The 22741-nt window shown below is 33.2% G+C and overlaps 2 protein-coding genes across 2 annotated transcripts; both read right to left on the bottom strand.

The window, feature by feature from the left end:
* Positions 1-4371: 4371 nt before the first annotated feature.
* On the bottom strand, positions 4372-6094 carry LOC145009163 (putative xyloglucan endotransglucosylase/hydrolase protein 26). The gene is made up of 4 exons (XM_078967835.1): positions 5851-6094; positions 5589-5689; positions 4916-5109; positions 4372-4807 (listed from the first exon to the last, which is right to left on the bottom strand). The coding sequence occupies exons 1-4, from the start codon at positions 6017-6019 to the stop codon at positions 4399-4401; spliced, it is 873 nt and encodes a 290-aa protein (XP_078823961.1). The 5' UTR covers positions 6020-6094; the 3' UTR covers positions 4372-4398.
* A 14359-nt stretch (positions 6095-20453) lies between these two features.
* On the bottom strand, positions 20454-22144 carry LOC145009162 (putative xyloglucan endotransglucosylase/hydrolase protein 26). The gene is made up of 4 exons (XM_078967834.1): positions 21921-22144; positions 21727-21827; positions 21187-21380; positions 20454-21091 (listed from the first exon to the last, which is right to left on the bottom strand). The coding sequence occupies exons 1-4, from the start codon at positions 22090-22092 to the stop codon at positions 20683-20685; spliced, it is 876 nt and encodes a 291-aa protein (XP_078823960.1). The 5' UTR covers positions 22093-22144; the 3' UTR covers positions 20454-20682.
* Between the last annotated feature and the right edge of the window lie 597 nt (positions 22145-22741).

Here is a 22741-nt window from a genome sequence, read left to right as displayed (position 1 = left end):
CACATCATAGGGTGTATGTTTCATTTTCCATATAAAATTCGTCTATAGGATCTAAGACAATTCCTTGTATGTCAAGAATTGAATAGATACTATGCATTGACAATTTATAGAACACGATTCTTGCTGATTTAAAGAAGTAGAACCACCAAATGATAAGAAGACAACATTGGATCTACCTCTTGTAACCCAAGAACCTGACCTAGATTCAAGGTAACACTTTGTATGATTGAGCACTTAATGCGTCATATCCTTTGTATGATATGTTGTAGAAAAAAAAGGATGAATAGTAAGAAACATGCAAAATAGTTGATTGATTCAACGGTAGTAGACATACTTTTTTGAAAAAAAAAAATACAAAAATCGCTTTTACTAATCCTAAAGGTCTTATAAACATAAATGTATGGTTTGGATTATACTATTCCCCATGTTGATCCCCTTAAATCGAGTATAAATACCCATGTGTGTTCACAGATACGAGCATCAATCTTCATAAAATACTTTGCATCTTATGTGTTAAGGTTCTTAGTATATTTTTTAAGGTAATAATTTCTTCTATAAGAGGTAGATCAATGATAAACATCTAGTGCATTGAATGATTATCAAAAGAGTGTTTACTTTTAACATATTGTATACATATTATAAACCATAAAACCATATAAATATTGAATTTTATTGTTAATTATTTTTTATATATCTTTGTGGTTTAAGAAAAAAGATTTTCAATAAATACCTGTATTTAACTGACCTTGTACAAGTATTCAAAAATGTATTTCAAACCTTATATATATATATATATATATATATATATATATATATATATATATATATATATATATATATATATATATATATATATATCAATGTTGCAGAAAACGCTCGACGTAAACTCGGCGGTGGACTGGGGTCAAGGGATTAATCGGCTAGACGGAGATTAATCAGGGACCATTAATTATTAAAAGTTTAATAAATATAACATTAATCCTAATAATACAAGTAAACAAGTTAACAAATATATTAGGTCATTGATGATTTGGATTAAACAACCATATCAGCCAAGAATTACAAATGTTCTTCATTTGTTCTTGAATGTTCTTCATCAATTCTTCAAAATCATGTTTTCATAACGAGTTCATTCAGGCCACCAAATTGAGAGCTGGAACAACCTTAAACCACCACCTCCTTTCTACCCCTAATAAGAATAGAAAAATACCAGCATCTGCTCCATCCGTTTTTTGCTCTATCCACCAAACACCACCATTGACAACCTTTCTGTTTGCATTTGTTTAAGCACCATCACAGCCTCAGCAACTCCACCACTGTCGTACCCTAAACAACTAAAATCACTGAAAGTTCTCTTAAGCATTAACACAAACACTTGGCATGCTAGTTATCAAACAAACATATCAACCTCGTGAATATAGCTATAATGTGTATAATAATCTCTTTTGAAATTACCAGCCAAAATCCACTCGAAACATTGGATATAAGCATCGGTTTTAAGAACCTAGGAAAATCAAGCTGCAATTTGGAGTGTGGTTCACCTCCTGCACATTCCCAAAGGTTCAATCGATTAATAATTGGTATATAACACAATAGGTTAAACATATTCGATCTGGAAACTTGAAATGAAAACATATTAGATTAAAAAAAATGCTAAAACAGATTCTAGAAATTGGTAGACGAGGAACAGAAGACGAAGAGTAACCTGAAATAATTTCTAGAAAATGCTTAAACATATTCTAGAAAAATGCTTAAACAAATTCTAAAAAGATGATTAAACCCGTTTAGGAACAGAAGACCTGGTCAACCGATTACAGTGCCAAGACCCCGCCTAGCTTCGATAATCCCAGACTTTGACCGTTTTTGACCACATCTGATTAGAGAGGCCAATTAGCTATAATCGTCATTAGTCGAGGACTGCCAAGCCCCTAGGTGCCGATTAATCGGCCGTCTAGGCCGATATTTACATCACTGATATATATATATATATATATATATATATATATATATATATATATATATATATATATATATATATATATATATATATATATATATATATACTTACTTTTTCTAACACCACCATAACATAATTCATAAACCACTTTCATAAGTTTTCATTTTTCAGAAATATGAATTCAATAATTCATAAACCACCTTTCATAAGTTTTCATTTTTCAGAAACATGAATCCAATAATTCATAAACCACCTTTCATAAGTTTTCATTATTCATAAACATGAATATAATGATGAAACTAGGTAAACAAGCATGTACTAACAATATAATGTCAAATTCTATGTATTTTATGATTTTTTTTTTCAGTTTTTTTAACGAAATCTTCAAGCTCATCTAAAACAACGATTTCAATCCAAACTTCCTTGCTAATAATGCTAGAATATCCTTAAAGTGATTCTACAACTATAAGATCAATTTTTATTCCGGGTACATAAACTTCTACTATTTAGACAATGTAATTTCCATCATTCATACCATCTTGAGCATTGTCATGGGTTGCAAATTAGAAATTCATGAATTTGATTTTGAGAATGCAACCCTCTTGCATCTTTCACCCGTCTTATTCCAACTACATATGCAAATTATGCAAATCACTATATAGTTTAAAACAAGCTTCGCAGGCTCGATACCAAAAATTTTCAAATAATTTCCTCAAAGCTGGTTTTCAATGTATCAAAAGTGACAACTCTTTATTTATTTATAGGAAATGGAAACAAAAGTGTGTTTCTCTTGTAATATGCCGATGATATATTTCTCCCCCGCCCCACCAAGTATACTAACAACAAACTTCATCCATGCACTCTAATGGGTTCCAAATGGTTTTGATTTTCATCTAATCCAAATAGTTGTTGTCAATGAGATGTTGTAGAGAGGAAACCGTGAAAGAGCCGTCCCTTTCTACATTCCTAATTTACGGGTTATTTTGTAGTTAAGGTAATCAATAAAAAGATTTGCCATTTTCTGCATTCCAAAATGTTTTGATTTTCATCTAATGTAAATAGTTGTTGTTAATGAGATGTTTTAGAGAGGAAATTATGAACGAGCCATCATTTTTTGCATTCCAGCTGCCCCAATTACCTCATTTTCTTTATGTATGTCGATTGGGGAACATGTACTGATACTACTTATACTAGATAATCCACCTCAGGGTTTTTTTTTTTTTTTAGAAATAATGTTTTCGGAATAACAAATAACACTTGTACATTACTTTGATCATGATTATATTATTTTCTGCCTAGGGTTACACGATTTCAGAAGTAGGATAATTAAAGAAATTTGGTTTGGATGACATGTCTAATCCAAAATCATAAAACACAAAATACCTTGTGGTGAATTGTGTTCTAAAGAGATATATAATTGCTATTGATCAATTTCGTGTATAGAAATTAGCAACCATTTTCCTGGAACATTCACCTTGCATTTATACAAGGAAGAAAAGTGGTTAAATGTTGGTTACACCAAATTAGCGCTAAAAGAGGGTAGTTATTGAACATAACTACTGCCTACATCATCATGATGTCATCATTAGATTTTGGCTGAAAATCTATGTTCATACCCTTTCTTGTTACAGAAAAGCGAAACCACCGTAATGGGCTATGCTCCTTGGACCCCGTAAGGGACGCTACCCGTAGACCCCGCCAGGTACGCTGCCCCTTGGAACCCTATACCGTGGGGCGTTGCCCCTGGACCCATATATACCCGATTCCACATTTAACACTTCATGTGTGCACTCCATACCTTCAGTCTCGAATAGTAAACTGAACGTAGCCAGTCTCGACAGTAATTATAACTATACTAAAATATGCTGGTAACACTAAAATTACCAACATGTATTGTGTGTTTTTGGGAGACAAATTAGTCTCATTATCCACCGAAGGAGAACTTACTACTCCCACTTGCGGGTTTGAGGTGGAATATTGAGGTTTTGCTAACGTTTTTGTAGAAACTTGTTAGTGCTGCTATCTACTTCTTGAACTGCACTGACCATATGTTTGGCCACTCTCATTTATCGAGGCAATGTGTCAATTGTTTATCTCACCAATAAATTTGTTCAACACCAAACCGAAAAAAAACATATTAAGATAGATATCCATTTTGTTCGAGAAAAAGTTGCTCTCATTTATGTTCTTTCATGTACTTCACATTCTTATTAGACTAGGTAGGATTTAAATCTTTTGTATTTATCTTTTTATATTTGGTAGGGTTCAATCCCATTTCGATTTCAGATCGATTCTTCATACTTCTTCTATATATACATCTATAATGGAATGCAAAAGGCAGACAGCTTAATACCAAACTTTAAAAAGGAAAACCAAGTTAATTTTAAGCTAAGACTGGAAAATGAATTGTGGTGTAATTGTGAAAGAATATCTTGTTTCTCTTAGTATTGTGGTTTATAACATTCAGGCGCCATCTTCCCATTAAAACGCCAGTGATCTGTGCAGTAGTTATACACCATATAGTTATCTCTAACCCATTTGAGATTGACCTGCTGATCCGAACTCAGTTGCTTGTAGACATTGGAGGTCCACCAGTTAGCTGGGGTAGGGTAGGTACACTGGATAATGCTAAGGGGTCCTTTCCACATGCAAGCTCTTGCACTGAAATTTCGGAAAGATGCCATGAAAGGTGCACAGGTCCAGTCGATTTTGACCAGCCCACCTCTTGTTGCCCAGTTATCTCCATTCCACAAACTAGAATAGACCTTCATTCCTTGTTGGTCTGGGAACCCAATTCCTTCGCTTCTGTAGTTTCTGAAAACCCTAATGGGTATACTATCAACATACCACCTGCATTTATTGTCATGATCTAACCTTTTAGTAACTTCTAGTCTGTAAACTAAGCATTTATTGCAAAAACTTAGTTAATTAATTATGTCCTTATTTTAATAAACTTACACTACTGCGTTAGGGTTCCAGTGAATGGTATAGTTGTGGAAATCGGCAGTTGGATCAAACCAAAAGGTGAACTCCTGCTCCCTATTTGCTTTTCCTTGAGTAAAGATGTTTGTGTGCATGGTGTAAGGTTGTCCTGATGAGTTTCCTAAGAACTCAAAGTCGATCTCATCATGATAGTTTCCAGTAGAGGAAAGCTGCAATGATTCCACATAAAAGAGTGAGCATGTTAAGTATGTGTATGTGTGTGTTGTAGGTAGGGTTTTAAACATTGATTACAACTACTTAAGGCTAAATACAAGAAAATAGCAATGTAGTATTATTTATTTGTTTATTATAACATCCTACTTTTCTCTCTCTAATAACAATATTGTACTTTCAATTTTTTATTCTTATTAACGAATTGTACTTTGACAAATGTAGTACTATATCCAATTATAACTTTGTAGTTTCGATTTTTTTTTTTCTTATTACTTTGGAAAATCTACCAACTAAAGCAATGAAAATTGATTTGTATCTAGTTGATATTGCTATAATTTGGATGATTTTTCAAAGTGCAATGTTGTATAGGAAGAAATGAAGTTGGATTCTATAAGACAAATAAATAAAAGGATGTTGGTATTTCTTGCATTCATCACTATTGCATCCCTTGTATCTTTTTTGTTATCGCACATACATAAAATGCTGTCACAGTTCCCGCAGAGTTTCCTGGAACTAACTTGATTAGCATCTCAATGCTTCCATAAAGGAATGTGTTGTGTGATTGAACACCAGATCCTGTAATTGGAGTTAGATCAGTAATCATTGTATAATCTATGCTACTCGCAGGAGAAAATTAGCATTTGGGTTTGACTTTTTAAGAGTCTAATGGATTTGCATCTGAGTGTTTCCAGAATAAAAAAAACATAAACATGAAAGTGAAGATGAATGATATGTACCTGAAACATGATCCAGAACCAGATTAAGATCACCATTGCTAAAATTGTATGAATGCTTGGCACCCCAGTTGAAGGACATGTCGTTGTAAGAGTTTCCATGGACAAGGCATGGTTGGAAAGCAGTTAGTGAGATAAATGCAACTGCAACCAAAGCCTGGAAGCTTCTCATCTCAACTAAGAAGAATATATGTGATCATGTATTATGATTTTCTAATTTTATAGGTAGTTTGCACAGACAATGCTCTTTTTAATAATTGCTTCTTGATATCTTATAAAGCCTTTGTCTAGTATACGTATATTCTCTGGCATGATGACCCTCTCCCCATTACTATTTCTGTAAAGATATTTTATATTTTTTTGACGTTGTCTTTCATTTAATATTCCCCAAGGATTGTACATGATTGCTGATTTTAGAAGCACTATCATTATTAAATGAGATTCTACAAATCATACAGCTGATATGTCTACAAGGATATAAATAAATTCTACCTTTTAGATTAATCGTTTTTTTACATGAACAAAGTTACTGAAATGCGAATCTGATATTTGCCCCCATAGTCTTAAACTTCAAACAGTATCAACACACATATATCTAATTCAAACAGTCAATGATCTCTGTTTATTTGATGTATAATTTTGTTTATATGACTTGGTAAGGATCATATTAGATTTTTGTATTTCATATCTGTTACTTGATTAAATCTGTTATACCACAAAAAGAAAATGGAAAAGAAAAAGAAAAAGAAAAAAACGAGAGGGAGGGAGCTCAAGTTTGAGGAGAAAAGTACGTGCATAGGATTAAGAACAATACCTTTATTAGCCAGCTGTGAATGAACTTGTAAACAGCGGATGAAAGGGAAAAAAGTTGGGCTAATAAAATCAGATAATAGACCAAAATGGGAGGAAACGACTTCCCACTTTTTATTAAGAGAAAGAATTGTTGATATGTTGTTTTAGAACAGTAATTAATAACTATCTTATGCCTTAAAAAAACAACTATGCTATGGTTTTATTTAGGGTCAATGTCATAAATGAAATATATGTCAATTTATTCTTTAAGCGAGTTTCTTTAGAACAGCACCTCACATACATTCTAATTAGGAGTGCGCCCCAAATTCCTATAAACACAGCCTTTACTAGAAAAACAATCATCCAAGTAATTAAATAATGAATAATCTATTTATATCCATCATAAAGTCTAGTTATATCCCTCAATTTTAATATTATATGAAGATATTTATTTTATTTTTATTACAATAAATAAAAAATTATATTAATTATTATTATTTATTTTGTTTAATAATATTACTTGAATTTTCAGAATAAATATACTTAATATATTTATCATTTATTGTTGTTTAATGCTTATTATTATTATTATTATTATTATTATTATTATTATTATTATTATTATTATTATTATTTATAGGTATATAATATAACTTTGTTATTCTTATTACATAAAAACGTATGCCTAAATATTACTTGATTATAATAAAAACAAGATAAATTACACCTTAGGGCAAATACATTTTTTTTATCATTGATAAATTATACCTTATGACAAATAAAACAACGTTACAGAATATATACTGATGTTAAGAAAAACAAAAAGTTAAGGATTAGCTAAAAAAACGTTTTATTTTTCTGTATACGGGATAGACTTTATTTGGTTAGGTGTATAGAGATTTCAAGAAAAAACACATTGTTCAATATAAAAAAGTACTGTTAAATATTTTATTAGGGTGTTTATGATATGTTTGGGATGTTTATTTAGTAGTACCTATCTAATTTATTCTTGAGTAAATTACTGAAATGGTTCTTATAGTTTGGTTAAATTGTACGTTTGGTCCCTAATTTTTTTTTTTTGCACTCGGACCATCCATATGGTTTGATTTTGTTGCATTTTCTGTCCCTATGATTTGGTTAAAATTACATGTTTGGTCTCTATCTTTATGTATGTAATGGACGAAGAACACAACAAAATCAAACCACAGAGATGATCCAAGTGAGAAAAAATATTAGTAACCAAACGTATAATTTTAATCAAACGATAAGAACGATTTCAGTAATTTGATCTTTATTCTTAGATTCCATCTATGCCGCAACCATTCCTGCAGAGAAGACATTTAACAATAACGCTAGACCAAAAGCTTAGTGGTCTTGGTTATCTTTTAAATATATTAAATAGAAAAACAAACTATTCCATTATTTATATCATGTTATTGGAGTTGATTTCAATGGGGTACCATATATGTAATCATATGTGTCATACAAGGAGACAAAATTTGTAAATATTATGTCCTCGTCTACGTAAATTTTGTTAACATTTAATAAACACTACAAGAAATGTTGGTATTACCGGCGACACTTTTAGTAGCGACGCGGAGCAATAGCGGCGACATGTAATTGACGCGTTACACATTGCCGCTATTGCTACGCGTCGCCGCTAATGCTCAAAATCGGCAATCCGCGTCAAATTACCCTTATCCGTCCGATTTGATTTCAATCCAACGGTTGTAGAGGAAAGCGAAAACGCGCTAACTTTTCCCTCCAAAGATGTCGCTGCTAATATCCTTCTGTCGCCGCTATTGCTTGTCGCCACTAATGCCCATTACAGATTACCCTTTCCAGTTTCCTTTTCTGTGATATTTTTTCCTCTTGTATCCTTTCCTTCTCTCGTTTCTGTTGCTGCTTCTCAGTTTGATCACTTCTACTAAATGGAGGACGAAGGTAAATTACCGGTGCTAGCTCCTCCTGCTGCCACAAGACCTCCATAGCTTCCCCCAAAACCTCCAAAATCAGCAACCCTTGAGCTTAATACCGAAATTTCCCACATTCAAAGTCTAATTTCTCCAATTTTCTATTATTTTTCTGTTTTGTTGCTATGTTATATGATAAATTGTTAGTAATTTTGAGATTAAAAGTGTTTGTGCAATTTGTTGGATTGTATGTATTTTGTATTGTTTATAGCACTTGTGCTGCTGCTTCCTTCTTCCTAAGTCCCCTCCATCCATTCCCTTTTAATCTCTTGATTTGTTGGTAGATGATAAACACAAGGCCATTAATTTGTATTTTTTTTCTTGCTTCTCATTTGGGATGAACGGCGTTGAGGATACACGAGGTATCAAGCCTCCTGATTAAACCAAACTCCATTACAAAATATATATGACCAGTGCCCAATTTCTGATTTTTACGGCTTTGGTCCCTTGCTCTAAAAAATAATTAAAAATCTAGTCGTAAACAAAGAAACTTCAATTAAAATCTTCAAAGTTTACCCTATTATAGAAAAATCATTTCAATTGAATCCAAAGTTTTAATGTAAAATCTCATAAAGTTATTTATATTTTTTTTATAATATTGATTTATTTTAGATTAAGTAAGACTTAGATTAATTAATTTTTTTAGAAATTATTAATTTCTTACCATTTTGTTAGTCACTTAAAGGATATTTTTTATAAAGGTTATATTTGTCTAATGAATTAGTACATGGAAAAAATTGAACAAAAAGTAGGATGTAATAATGGAAAAAAAAAAAAGTATGATGTTATATTGTGTATGTATTTGTATGCAATTTGGAAACTACAATGTTATAATTAAAAGTGTATTATTTTTATACATGTAATATGTGTAAATTCTATTCATATTGTAATTTTTCAGACTATATATGGGGTTTAGTTGGACGATCCTCTTTTACGTGATAACGGATTTTATGGGCTTAGGACATGGTGGTGATGGAGCCGGTGATCCACCACCTCCCGGAGGCTTTGGTCGTGGTCAACACGAACAGAATGGTAAGTCTTATTATGATATTTTTTAGATATTTCTATCCATTTATTATAAGCTATCGTGACTAATATTTTTAATTATATTTTTCAGCTGAGCTCCCTAAGAAAAGAAGAGGCCTAGCAAAAAACATTCAACTATCAAAGATAATACGGGCAAACAAGGGAAATCCTGTAGATTTGGATTTCGATAGGGAGCTGACATATTCCCGTGTCGGGAACCATGGTAATTGGTTTACCCATGAGATTGGGAAGTATATATGGATGAACATCCCTTTGAATGTATCTGGTTGGGACAATGTTTCCCCCGCTTTAAGGAATGCCACAATGGTTCATTTAAAGGTAACTTGGATAATATTTTAAATTTAGTTCTAATTGGTATTTAACTAACTAACTTTTTTGTATTTGTAGAATAAGTTTGATTTAGATAATGTTAACTTAGATCCCGAGCATGCTTAGTTGTTGCAGAACATGGATGCGACCTTGCAAAGAATTTATAGAGGCCGGAAAAATAAAGCACATACTTATTTTGAGAATGTCAGGGGGCTTACAAATATCCCAAGGGCATTAGCCAACCCCCCCCCCCCCCCCCCCCCAAATGGTATGTTACGTGAAAATTAGGCGCAAGCAATCGAGCATTTTCAAACTCCTAAATTTCTAAAGAATTCGGCGTGAAACAAAGGAGTCCGTGCACAACAACAAGTTGTAAACAGAGGGGGATCGTACTCGTATAGCAATGCATGTTTCAAAATAGTAAGCTATGATATATATAATTGTTTATTTAAATTATAAATAATCTAATTTTTAATGTTAAATAGGACATCGCTCGAATCGAAGCATTTCGTAAGGCCAATATTCATCGCCAAGGGGTGTTTAGTAGTCCTGCAGTCGAGCAACAATATGTTAGTGGTTAATTTGTATTTTCATATAAGTGCTTATATCGTTATGGGTTAGTTAGTAATCTAATTTTTATTATATTTATTATTTTTTTGAAAATACAGAATGCTTTACTCTTTGAGATCAGTCAACAAACTCAAGCTTCTTCTAAAGCCAGCGGTCTAACACCAAAGGATATACAAAATTGTTTTGAAAAATATTGGGTGTTCGACGTGGCCATATTAGAGGCATCGGGCGTAAACCTTCTACGGTTGTGTCGATGTACGATCATAAACAACCCCTAACACAACCACCACCACAATCACATGTGACAAGACTATTTAATTTTGGTAATTGTTTAAAATGTTGGTAATTGTTGGTTTAGTAATAGTTTCAAAATTTGGTAATTGTTAGTTTGATAATAGTTTATATATTGGTAATTGTTAGTTTGGTTATAGTTTGATATATTGGTATTTTATAGCTTGATAATTGTTAGTTTATAAAAGTACAATGCTGTAATGGTATTTTGTAGGTTGGTAATTGTTAGTTATAGTACAATGCTATAATGTTTTATATGCAATATGTGGAATGTATATTTTGTATATAGAATGTTATGATGTTAGTTTAACTTATAAGACTACGTTGTTTTATTTGTAGTTGGAAATGTTTCAAACAATGTTAAAAGATCCGATATGTAGTGCTGCACTTGAAGATTGGTTTCGTTCGTTGCCACAACGAAATGAAATCGGAGGAAACGATGAGAGCGATGATGACAAGTAGATAGTTATAAGATTTTTTTATGTTTTATTTGTGCAAGTATTTCAGACTAGTATTTTCGATATTTTGTTATATGTTAAATCGGACGAGTATTTTAAACAGATATTGTATTAATATTTTGGAATGGAATGATGTAGGATTAGATTAATTAATATCATATCAGGTTCTTTTTTTTTTTTTTTCAATTTTAATGTGAAATATATATACATATACATATATATATATATATATATATATATATATATATATATATATATATATATATATATATATGGGTAAAGTGAATATACCTAACAACCTTATATAAGCTTAAGTACCTAACCACATCATACTACGTAATTTTATATCATATTTGCATTGTAATCACCCAAAGTTCTTAAAATTCAACCTCATAACTTGATTGCTTCTAAAATCTTTGGACTTTCACCATTATCATCCTTCAAATGACGTCTTTCTATCGGAGACCCCCTGGTGGGGCTTCATATACTACCGTTACAAATCAAATGGTGTAGGAAGAATATAATGGTGAATATCTGAAAATCTTGAAAGTAAATCAAGTTAATGGTTGAACTTTAAGAACCTTAGACGATTGCAATGGAAATATAATGCAAAACAATGTAATATAATGTGGTTAGGTACCTAAGCTTATATAAGGTTGTTAGGTATATTCACTTTACCCTATATATATATATATATATATATATATATATATATATATATATATATATATATATATATATATATATATATATATACATATATATATAAGAAAAACACTAATACCGGCGACGCCTTTAGTGGCGACAATAGGTTATTATTGGCAACTGGTCTTTAGCGGCGACATGAGCTTATTAGCGGCGGCATGTCTTTAGCGACGACAAACAAGTATTAGCGGTGACAATTTGATTAATAGCGACAAAACATCAGCGCCAATGTTTTAGCGACGACACGTCGCCGCCAATACTATTAGCGGCGACAAGCCCCACTTTTAGCGACGACACCTGTCGCCGGTAATACTCTAATTTGATAATAATAATAATAATAATAATAATAATAATAATAATAATAATAATAATAATAATAATAATGTGAACAAATGAAATTAAGGTTTGTTTGTGAAGATGATGGGGAACCAACGAACAAAATTGTCCCTCCAAACCTCGATGCAAATAGCCTTCATCGTGTTTACCGTGTCTATATTTGTGTTGGCCTTTTGCATCCGTCTATATTTGTGTTGGCCTTTTGCATCCAAAGGGGATGATTGTTTCCATCTTAATCACAATTTCCCTATCAACTTCACAAGCAAAGCCTATTACCCTTTTATTATAATCATAACATTAATAATAGTTATAATTATAATATTGGAATTTTAAAAAAAAATTCACGCGAACATCAGGCAAACACATGTACAAATGTTGCTCCAATCGATGTTATGTTGGATGTCAAGTATGATTACATACCGATTTTCCCGGTTAAGGCCATACGGTGTGGGTCAATAACGTCATCGAGGAGCCGACATGGCATCTCCACAACGATGTTATGAGCCCTAGCACACCCGCTCTCGTTATGTGGCATCTCATTGCAACAATAATGTAGCTCAACGAAAGAATCAACCAATCAAAATCCTAGACCGTAAATTGTCATTCTTTTAAAAATTAATTAATTAATATGAATATATACCATCTTACCTAGTTTCATTCACACAATTCTTTTCTTTCTCTTGGAAAAATCGTTTGTGACTCTTGGCATCTCCACAACGATGTTATGAGCCCTAGCACACCCGCTCTCGTTATGTGGCATCTCATTGCAACAATAATGTAGCTCAACGAAAGAATCAACCAATCAAAATCCTAGACCGTAAATTGTCATTCTTTTAAAAATTAATTAATTAATATGAATATATACCATCTTACCTAGTTTCATTCACACAATTCTTTTCTTTCTCTTGGAAAAAGTCGTTTGTGACTCTTGGCAAAGGTTGACAATGGATTGTGTACTAGTTTTCCAAATTCCAATTTCATAATAAAGCTATGACCATGTACAAAAATACATACCACACCATAACCATTTTCATCATTAGTTCATCAATTTCTATTTTGCACTTGTGTTATTTTTCTTCAGTTCATTAGATATCCTTTTGTAAAAATCGTAATGCTCCGACAGGAGATGACATTGAGACTGTAATTAGTGAGACACAAGGCTACATTGATGTTGATGATGATATAAAACAAACATTAACAACAAGCGAAAGTCAAGAAGAAAAACCAACCGAAGAGAAATATGAAACTAAGCCGCTCTTAGATGAAATAACATTCCTTGGTGCAAGAAACAACAAAAATTCATGGGGTTCTAAACATTGTATTTGCAATCACTGTAAAGGGATGTTTATGAGATCTTATACCAGATGTCATTGTAATGCCCGCATTTCTAGACTAGGCATTATCATTGATGTAATAGTCTAGGTTAACCCTTTTAACTCTTTTTGGAGTATTAATGATGAAATATTTGAGTATTATGTGAATTATGTGGATTATGTGTTTATTTTCTTAATTATTATAATTTAATGAACTAACAATAAAATAAACGTCAAATTTGAAGCGAGATAAGCCCGATATCTTCACATAAAGATGTAGTGGTTGAAACAAGGATTCCGAAGATATAAAGAATGCCGAAATCCGAGTTATAACGAAGAAGTTATGACCTGTTGAAGTTTCGCAACAGAACCGGCAACGCTGAATGACGTAAAAAGTGAAATTTACATTAGAGCGATATTTAGCCTTAGTGATCTAAACGAAAGTCATAGAATTCATTAAACCGAGAGCGTGCATGAAAAGAACGCCCAAATCTGACTTCGTATGAGGAAGTTATGATTTTTCTAAATTTCGACTTAGCAGTATGCAGCCCAAATATTCGATTCAAGATCGAGTGATTGTTGGTTGAAACAATCTAAACGAGAATCGAAGATCTCGTTGATAGTAGCGCATTGGTGAAAAGACAGACAAAAACGGACGTCAGATGAAGAAGTTATGAATTTATAACGGAGTTTTCCTATCCCGACCTAGTAAAAACAAATAACAAAAATAAAAGTCAAAATTAGCTGACGGAGTCTAAACAAAAGTTGTAGAGCGTAGTCTCACATACGCGTGGATATAAAGAACGTCGAAAACAAAGTTCGTATGATGAAGATATGAGTTTTTGAAGTTTATTAAATAATTAATATATATATATATATATATATATATATATATATATATATATATATATATATATATATATATATATATATATATATATATATATATATATATTTCGGATAATATCCAAAGGGGGGAGGAGTCACCGTTCGATCAACACTACGCCCAACGTAGTGTTGTACGCCCAGCGTACCACTCGAGTGCTCCGGGTTTGTAAGCGATGACGTCGAAGCTCCGATGGCGCAAGCAGTGACGACTTTGGAGGAGTACGCCCCGCGTAAGGGCATTACGCCCAACGTAATGCGAGGCCTCAGTCTCCTATTAAAGGCTTGCGAAGGCAGCCGAGAGTTTGCTCTTTTTCTCTTCTCTCTCTCTCTCTCTCTCTCTCTCCCATTTTGCATCGTGTTGCGTGCCAGAAGTATCCCGAAGCCCCGGTATTAATCCCGATCCCTGAAGCAAGCCCCGAGAAGTGCAATTCCCGAGCCGAAGCTCTGCCCGCGAGGAGCCTGGTTTTTGTGAAGATCTTCCAGATCTGCTGAAGAATACTACTTCTACAAGTCGTAGTGCTGTCCGATCATCTTCTGATCAAGTGAGTGTGTAGTTACTTTCTTCTAACACATAATTATGAAGTATTTTATACGAAATACGTGTTATGTGTATATTTTGTTGTTATATGTGTGAATGAATATTCACTTTCTTCTATCTCATACATATGATTTATTCTCTATGAAATACGTGTTATGTGTATGTGTCTCATCTGTTGTTTGGAATATGTATTGAATGAGAATGCTATACAGGTTTTAAACTATGTATAAAAATATATATATTTTTATCTACTAATATGTCGGGTAGAACATGGGTAGATAGTTGTGTGATAAACAGATGAGAGGCCTTGATTTTGTTTTTGATTCAGTCATCTAGCGGAGTTTAGATGACGACCACAAACTTTTCTAGATAGTTCTGTGGAACGCTAGCAGGTTCGCCACCTGTAGGTGTTAATGAACTTGGGTGTTCATTCGCTATACTCCATCCCCCTCATGGTTGCCTTATTTGACATATATTGCCGGGAAACCCCCGATTACATGTGTTGTCGCCCCAATGAAATATTCTTAGACTAGGTCCCTTGTGTTAGTTATTTTAGGGACGTAAAGTGAGAATAACGGGAATGGGTAATTAGATTGTTTTTGGTTGGTGGAATTAAATATAATTATTTATTGTGGGTTGAAAACCGTATATGCTCACCAGGTTCCCAAGCCTGACCTACTCATTTTATTTGTATTACAGGAAGTGGCGCAAGGGCATAAGATAGATGAATCATCAAGTTGTTTTGTTTACAAGTTTGTATATGTATATATTTGTTAAATGACTTGTAATGTTATCGTTTATGCTTTATGGTCTGTATCGGAACATGACATCCCGAGTTTTGATTATATAATGAAAATACATTTCTTTTATGAAATGCTTTTGTAAATATTATTTTATCACGTTTTGTTTTTGGAAACAAATTCCTCAACTCTTTCAAATCAAAAGGATTTACTTTGAAATTATTTTAAAAGCATAAATGAAAATCAGTCTTTTCTGGCCGAGATTTTGGGGATGTCACATTCGTGTACCTTTTTTTGGAGCTGATGTGAGAAAAAAAAAACCAAAGTTAGAAGATGTTTAGCCATGGTAAGAGATCAAAAGTAGCATGAAAGGATTTTGAAGAAGATAAAAGAAGTAGAAATTTTTGGTGTGTCAAAGTGTTTGAAGAATTCGGTAATCTCTAAATATGCATCTTCTGGGAAATGCATTGAAGAATATTTTGGCATATTAGAAAAAACGCAGTGGACTTGAAAATCATTCGAGGATTGTGTGCTAATGAAATTCCTTTCAATGTGTTACGCAACATGCAATTTCTAGGAAATTTATTAACTCTGTTAAGAATGCATCACATGGAAACAAACCCCAATTGTGTGAAAAAACGACAAAAGTATTAGTTGATGAATATGTTAGAGATGTTTAGAAGGAGTTCACACCGGTTAAAAGAAACATGGTACACACAATGAGTCTCAATGGTCTTGGATAGGTGGTCTAATGTTAAACATAGTTCACTCGTCAATATTCATGCGTTTAATTTGAGCTGCAAAATGTTTATGTACTCAGAAGACTTTATAAGGGGTGGAAAAAACAAAACAGGGTCGTGATTCCTCAATTTCTTCTTGAATCCATTGAGAGCATTGGACCAAGCATTATGTTGCGAGTTGTAACGGGCAACACGACATATTGTAAAGTGGTCGGGAGGGAAATCGAGAAGTTATACAAACAAATTTTTTTGGTCTCGTTGTGTGCACACTTTAAATATGATTTTAAAGATTTGGCTATTGGGTTTTATTGTCTAACATCAAAATATAAGAAAGGCAAGGCAATTGGAAAGTATTTTCTTACCCACACCCATGTCTTAGCATTTTTAGAGAAAACTCAAAATTATAGTTATTGAAGGTTGTGAAGAAAAATTTTGCATTACATTATATATATTTTGGAGAAGGTTATTGGATTGTAGGGATGCACTTTCCTCGACTATCATCCTCAACTCTTAGTAGGAATGGGTCAAAAGTGTGGAAGAAACACTTAAATAGTTGGGGGTAAAAGTCACGGATGTGATTAACGATGATGAGTATTGGGAAGATGTGAGAATATTTTGGCTATTACAAAATCCATATTTTTGCGAATTAAGTTTTGTGGTGGTGAAGATCCCAAAATGGGAGAAATCTATGAAATAATGGAAAACATGTTAGGTTGAATCAAAGGTGTTATGTGGGAAAACAAATACTCAAGTTGAAAATATTGTTGTGGCTCAATGGGAAAAAATTACAATTCCACTTTATTGTTTGGAGTTTGCTTTAAGTCCTAAATTTTATGATAAACACTATGTAGAGAAGTTGCAACACAGTGACATGGAAAGAAAATCTCCTAACCAACACAAATAGATTGTAGTCAGTGTTATGGAAGCGTTTCATAGGATTGCGGAAAATAAAGAAGAAGAAGAAGAAAGCATTTTATGAGAACAATTTGCCACATTTCATATGAAGAAATGAATGTATTCTACAAACACAACGCAAGCCAATGATGTGACAATGGAGAAAAATGATTGGTGGGCTACATATGGATCGAAGACTCTTGAATTGGGGAAAGTAGCAAAAAGTACTCTCCCAACCGACTAGTAGCTTTTCAGCAGAGATAAATTAGAGTACATACTCTTATATCTATAGTGTCAATTGGAATCGTTTAAATGGCAAGAGAGAAGATAAACTTGTCTTTATTCATTCCAACATTAGACATCAATCATGTTTAGTTGATTCTTATAAATCTAACATCTACAAGAAATGGTCCATGAACCCAGAAAGTGCATATATACAAGGTTCAACTGCTCAATTAGAGGAAATGGTTTAGGAGAATCCATATAACGAAGCGTTGACAACGGGAAAGGGGAAATGTAGGTGGTAAATTAGAAAAAAATGTCACTATTTTAGTACTTTATAATGTTCGTGTAATGTTTGTTCCTGCGCTGTGTTATTTCATATTTTTAGAATAAAATGGTATTGTTCACAATTTTAAAGTTAAACTTAATTTATTTGTACTTTGGAAATTGGTTTATAAATTATGAAGACTAAATGTTTTTGAATATATGTTTTAATTAGGTACACTGAACCATACTATACGGTAATACCGATTCATACCAAAATGAACTTAACCCCTCCGTACACAATATGACCACTTTAGGGAATCTGGAGAAAACTGCAAATTAGGTAACTAGGGTGAAGGGGAGCATAACGAAAAAACGAGAAAATGTGAAACAAAAGATATAACACCTGTTTCCTGATTTATTCCTTGTGGTAAATGTGGAGATTCAATTTTGGGTCTATGTTATGTGTAGATTAATCTACACAACGTGTAGGTCTACGTTATGTGTAGGTATAGCTACGCCACGTGTAGCTATTGTTTTCATGAAATCCCAAATTTGGGAGTTGGGCCCTATTTAATGATCTTAACTTCTAGGGTTTAGTGTCATTCTTAGCCTCCACCCTCGAAAAATGATACTCTAGCCTCCCTCCCTTGTGTTCATGAATTTTGAGTATTAAAACCCCATATTTGTCTTAAAGAAGAATAATAACCTTCGTGATGCTTACAAGTTTGATTCACTAAATATCCAACCTTTATTTGTGCTTCTAGACTAGGGATGAGCGTGGATGAAACTGGTACCAACCCGTACCGTTCCCGATTTCCTGAAAACCGAATTTTATCAAAAGTCAATCCCGAGTACCGAACTGATTTACCATCACCGGTACTAGTATCGGGAATGATATCGGTTTTCGGTACTAGTATCGGTACCGGTGGTACCGAATCCCGAATTTCATATATTTAGAGTACCGAGTATCATCCCATATTTTCAAATTCGATACGGTTCGGTACCGGTTCTGGTACGGTAGCGTTACGAGATCGGGATTTGGGACAAACTACTCATCCCTATTCTAGACCTTTTAAATTTATAATATTCTCTGATTTATTTAAATCCATGCATAGGTCTAGACTTTTGTTGGGTTTTTGGTCACTTTTGGTCCTTTATACTTGATGTTCGTGGAGTTTGAGCAACTCTAGAACCTTAGAATGGAGATGAGTTGTTTTCTGTTCATTTAAGAATAAAAAAGGGCATGTAAATGGACTCCATTTGAGTCATGCTCAAGATCTTGATCATTTTGGGACACTTTTAAGTTAGGGTTTTAGATTGGGATTTTATGTACCATTGATCTGGATAAATTTGAAGACTTTATCCATTAAGATACTAAAATGATTGAGATTTGGAACTTTGAGCCTTTGGTTTAATAGATTAAGGACTTAATGAGATTTTGAATATGGTTACTCTGCGCTACACATAGGTTGAAGCTATATACTATGCGTAGGGTGGGTGTCCACATGTCTGTTTTTGTCATGTAGTGCTACGCCTTGTGTAGGTTGAAGCTACGCCACTTGTAGCGTGAGATCATTGACTTTTGGTCAAAATTTGGATAAATTTAGGGTTTGTATAAAGGATTGACCCTTTGTTTGTTTGGGTCACTAAGTTATGCGTAATGATGATATAGGAGGTCTGTGAGATTGATTTCGTGCGAGTGTGCACGTGTAGCTGTGATTCCTCAACTTTTGTCTCAGGTGAGTTATATCACTATACTTTGTATTGCAATGAAAGGATATAAAGATTGTTAGGGTAGGGTTATATAAGTAGACCGGTATAGTCTTTGTATGATTGGTTGTTTGTTATATGATTCATTCATATGTTTGTATGAGGAGTTGATGGTGGAACGAAGAAATGATGTGGGCCTATATGAGTCTAGTGAGCCATTGTTTGTCTGCTGTCGAAAGGAATGACCCAACTTGACCGCACGCAGATTGTTGATGTTTTACTAATGATGCTTCCGCTGATTTTATGATAGCACTTTGTTTTGAAAAGCTATGTTTTACAATTATTGAACAAAAAAGGTCTTTACATTACTTTTGGAAACACATTTTGATATTATATTATATTCTGTAAATGAAAATTTTATGTTGAAAACTAGGAAGCACACATGAATAAACTTATGAGATAATTTGGTAAACCCACCCGGAAATGCACTCTCAAAGGAATGAAGTTCAAGCACAAATGAATAAACTTTAAGGCTTATGTTTGATTATGTGTACGAACTACGAAATATGTCTTAGACATTTTGAGGTTTAAACTTATTATATTTTTAGTTGAAATTGTAAAACAACAATTCTTGTTTACTGTATTATATTTTTCTGCATTCTTGGCAGAAAAAAATGGATTTCTTTTTGACTCTTTTTAGCTTTTATTTATCTATTAAATTGACATTTTACCAACAGACTACTGATGTTTACGTCGCTAAATTAAACAAAAATTCCGTTGGCAATCCGTCATGAACACATTCCATTCATAATCTGTCGCAAATCAGAAAAATCAAATAAAAAATCATTATTAGAAAAATCAGACTGTCGGAATTCCTTGGGCAATTACCGATAGAAAATGGCTCTCTTTGACAAGTTTTCAGAATAGATACATTAGAATGAAAAACAAAAGTAATAAAACAAGTACGAAAGGAAAAAAACCCAGTTTTGACCTCGTTGGAAAATGAATTATGGTGTCACTATGGAAGTGTATCATGTTTTGATTAGTATTGTGGCTTGTAGCATTCAGGGGCCATCTTTCCACCAAACCTTTTGTAATCTGTGCAGTAGTTATAGATCATGTAATTATCTTGAACCCACTTCATCTTCCCCAACTGATCCCAATTCAATTGCTTGTAAACACGTGATGTCCACCAGTTAAATGGAGTAGGTACTGCACACTTGATAATGCTCAGAGGCCCCTCCCATTTACAAGCTCTTGCATTGAATTTCTTCAAACCAGCCATGAAAGGTGCACAACTCCAGTCAATTTTCACTAGTCCACCTCTCGTTGCCCAGTTATCAGCATTCCACAAACTCGAATACACCTGCATCCCTTGTTGGTTTGGGAACCCAATTCCTTCACTTTTATAGTTCCTGAAAACCCTAATTGGTATACTATCAACAAACCACCTGCATTCATTCCCATGATCTAACCTTTTAGTAATTGTTAATCTTTAAACTAAGCATTTATATTGTTCTTTGAGTAGAAAATGTGTTAAACTTACACAACTGCGGTTGGGTTCCAATGAATGGTGTAATTGTGGAAATCAGCAGTTGGGTCAAACCATAGCTTAAACTGCTGCTCTCTATTTCCTTTTCCTTGAGTAAAGATGTTTGTGTGCATGGTGTAAGGTTGTCCTGATGAGTTTCCTAAGAACTCAAAGTCGATCTCATCATGATAGTTACCAGTAGAGGAAAGCTAATTCAATGATTTCACATAAAAGTGTTAGCTATCAGTTTTCCGCATGAGAAGGATTTAAACAACAAAAATGTGAGATATGTGGAGTTCAGTTTTTTTTTTCTTTATAACAGCGCTTAAGAAGAAATGTGAGGCTCAAATGAGACAATTATATATGTCTAGCTAATGTTGGACTCTATCACGTATATTGAACTCCTGAGATGATACACTCCAGATTTTTACCATGTTAGATAGGTGAACTTGAAAATTTTGTGGTCAAAAGAGCCCTTAATTAAGGAGAGATGAGACTCCATTGTATATATATATACATAGTAGAGTTGCTATTTCTGGTTATTTGAATGCTTACATAATATGCAGTGACAGTTCCAGCCGAGTTCCCTGGAACCAACTTAATTAGCATTTCAATGCTTCCAAAAAGGAATGAGTTGTATGATTGAATACCAGATCCTGTAAATCATTACTCATTGTTAACATGATGCTGCCTCAAAGTTATGATCCATGTTTGACTTTTGAAAATCAAATAAAAGCTAGAATCTATACCTGCAGATTTATCAAGAAGCAGATTAAGATTATCACCATTGCCATAAATGTATGAATGCTTGGCACCCCAGTTGAAGTACACATCCCTGTAAAAGTTTCCATGGACAACACATGATTGGAATGCGATTACTGAGATAAATGCAACTGCAACCAAACCATGGAAGCTTCTCATCTTAACAGATTCAGAAGGTATTCTTCTTAATTTGTTTTCTTTTGTGAGTAGTTTGCACTGAGGATGCTCTTTTCATTATTTTCGACATCTTATATATAGCCTTTGTTTAGCATATTCTTGCCATGTTGACTCTTGCCCCATTATTTGTTTTTACAAGACATTTCAAATTTCTTGACCTTGTCTTGTATTTGACATTCATTAGAGGCCTTAATAATTAATTTTTTCTTTCAACTTTGAAAATGAAATTTATAGCATCTTAAATGACGAATTGTACTTGTGGAAACAGTTTTCCTACATATAATAAGTCCCCTTTCAGTGCATCTAAGGAGCCATTCGGACTGTCGTTTTTGAAAAAAAAAAAAAAAAAAAACGAAATTTTAGAGTTCGGTACTTCGGTTTGGTTTTATTTTAAACCGAAAATAAGTGATCAGAATCATATTTATAACATATACTTGGTTCTTATGTGATTAAATGTCTAAGGCTGTTTCAGTTTTCAGCAACATTATTTTGATCACTTATGTTGTAGATGAAATAAGAATATTTTTGCTATTATACTTGATGCGATGCTGCATTTTGCAGAGTGTGATTGCCACCAAAATAAATAAATAAATAAAAATAAAAACTTGTGGGGAGGGGGTTCTCGTTTCAG

The sequence above is a fragment of the Lactuca saligna genome, chromosome 8 (genome assembly GCF_052625555.1).
Source record: "Lactuca saligna cultivar CGN05327 chromosome 8, ASM5262555v1, whole genome shotgun sequence".
Lineage (NCBI taxonomy): Eukaryota > Viridiplantae > Streptophyta > Magnoliopsida > Asterales > Asteraceae > Lactuca > Lactuca saligna.
Note: the sequence above shows the minus strand (reverse complement) of the source record. Positions and strands in the feature narration are given on the sequence as shown.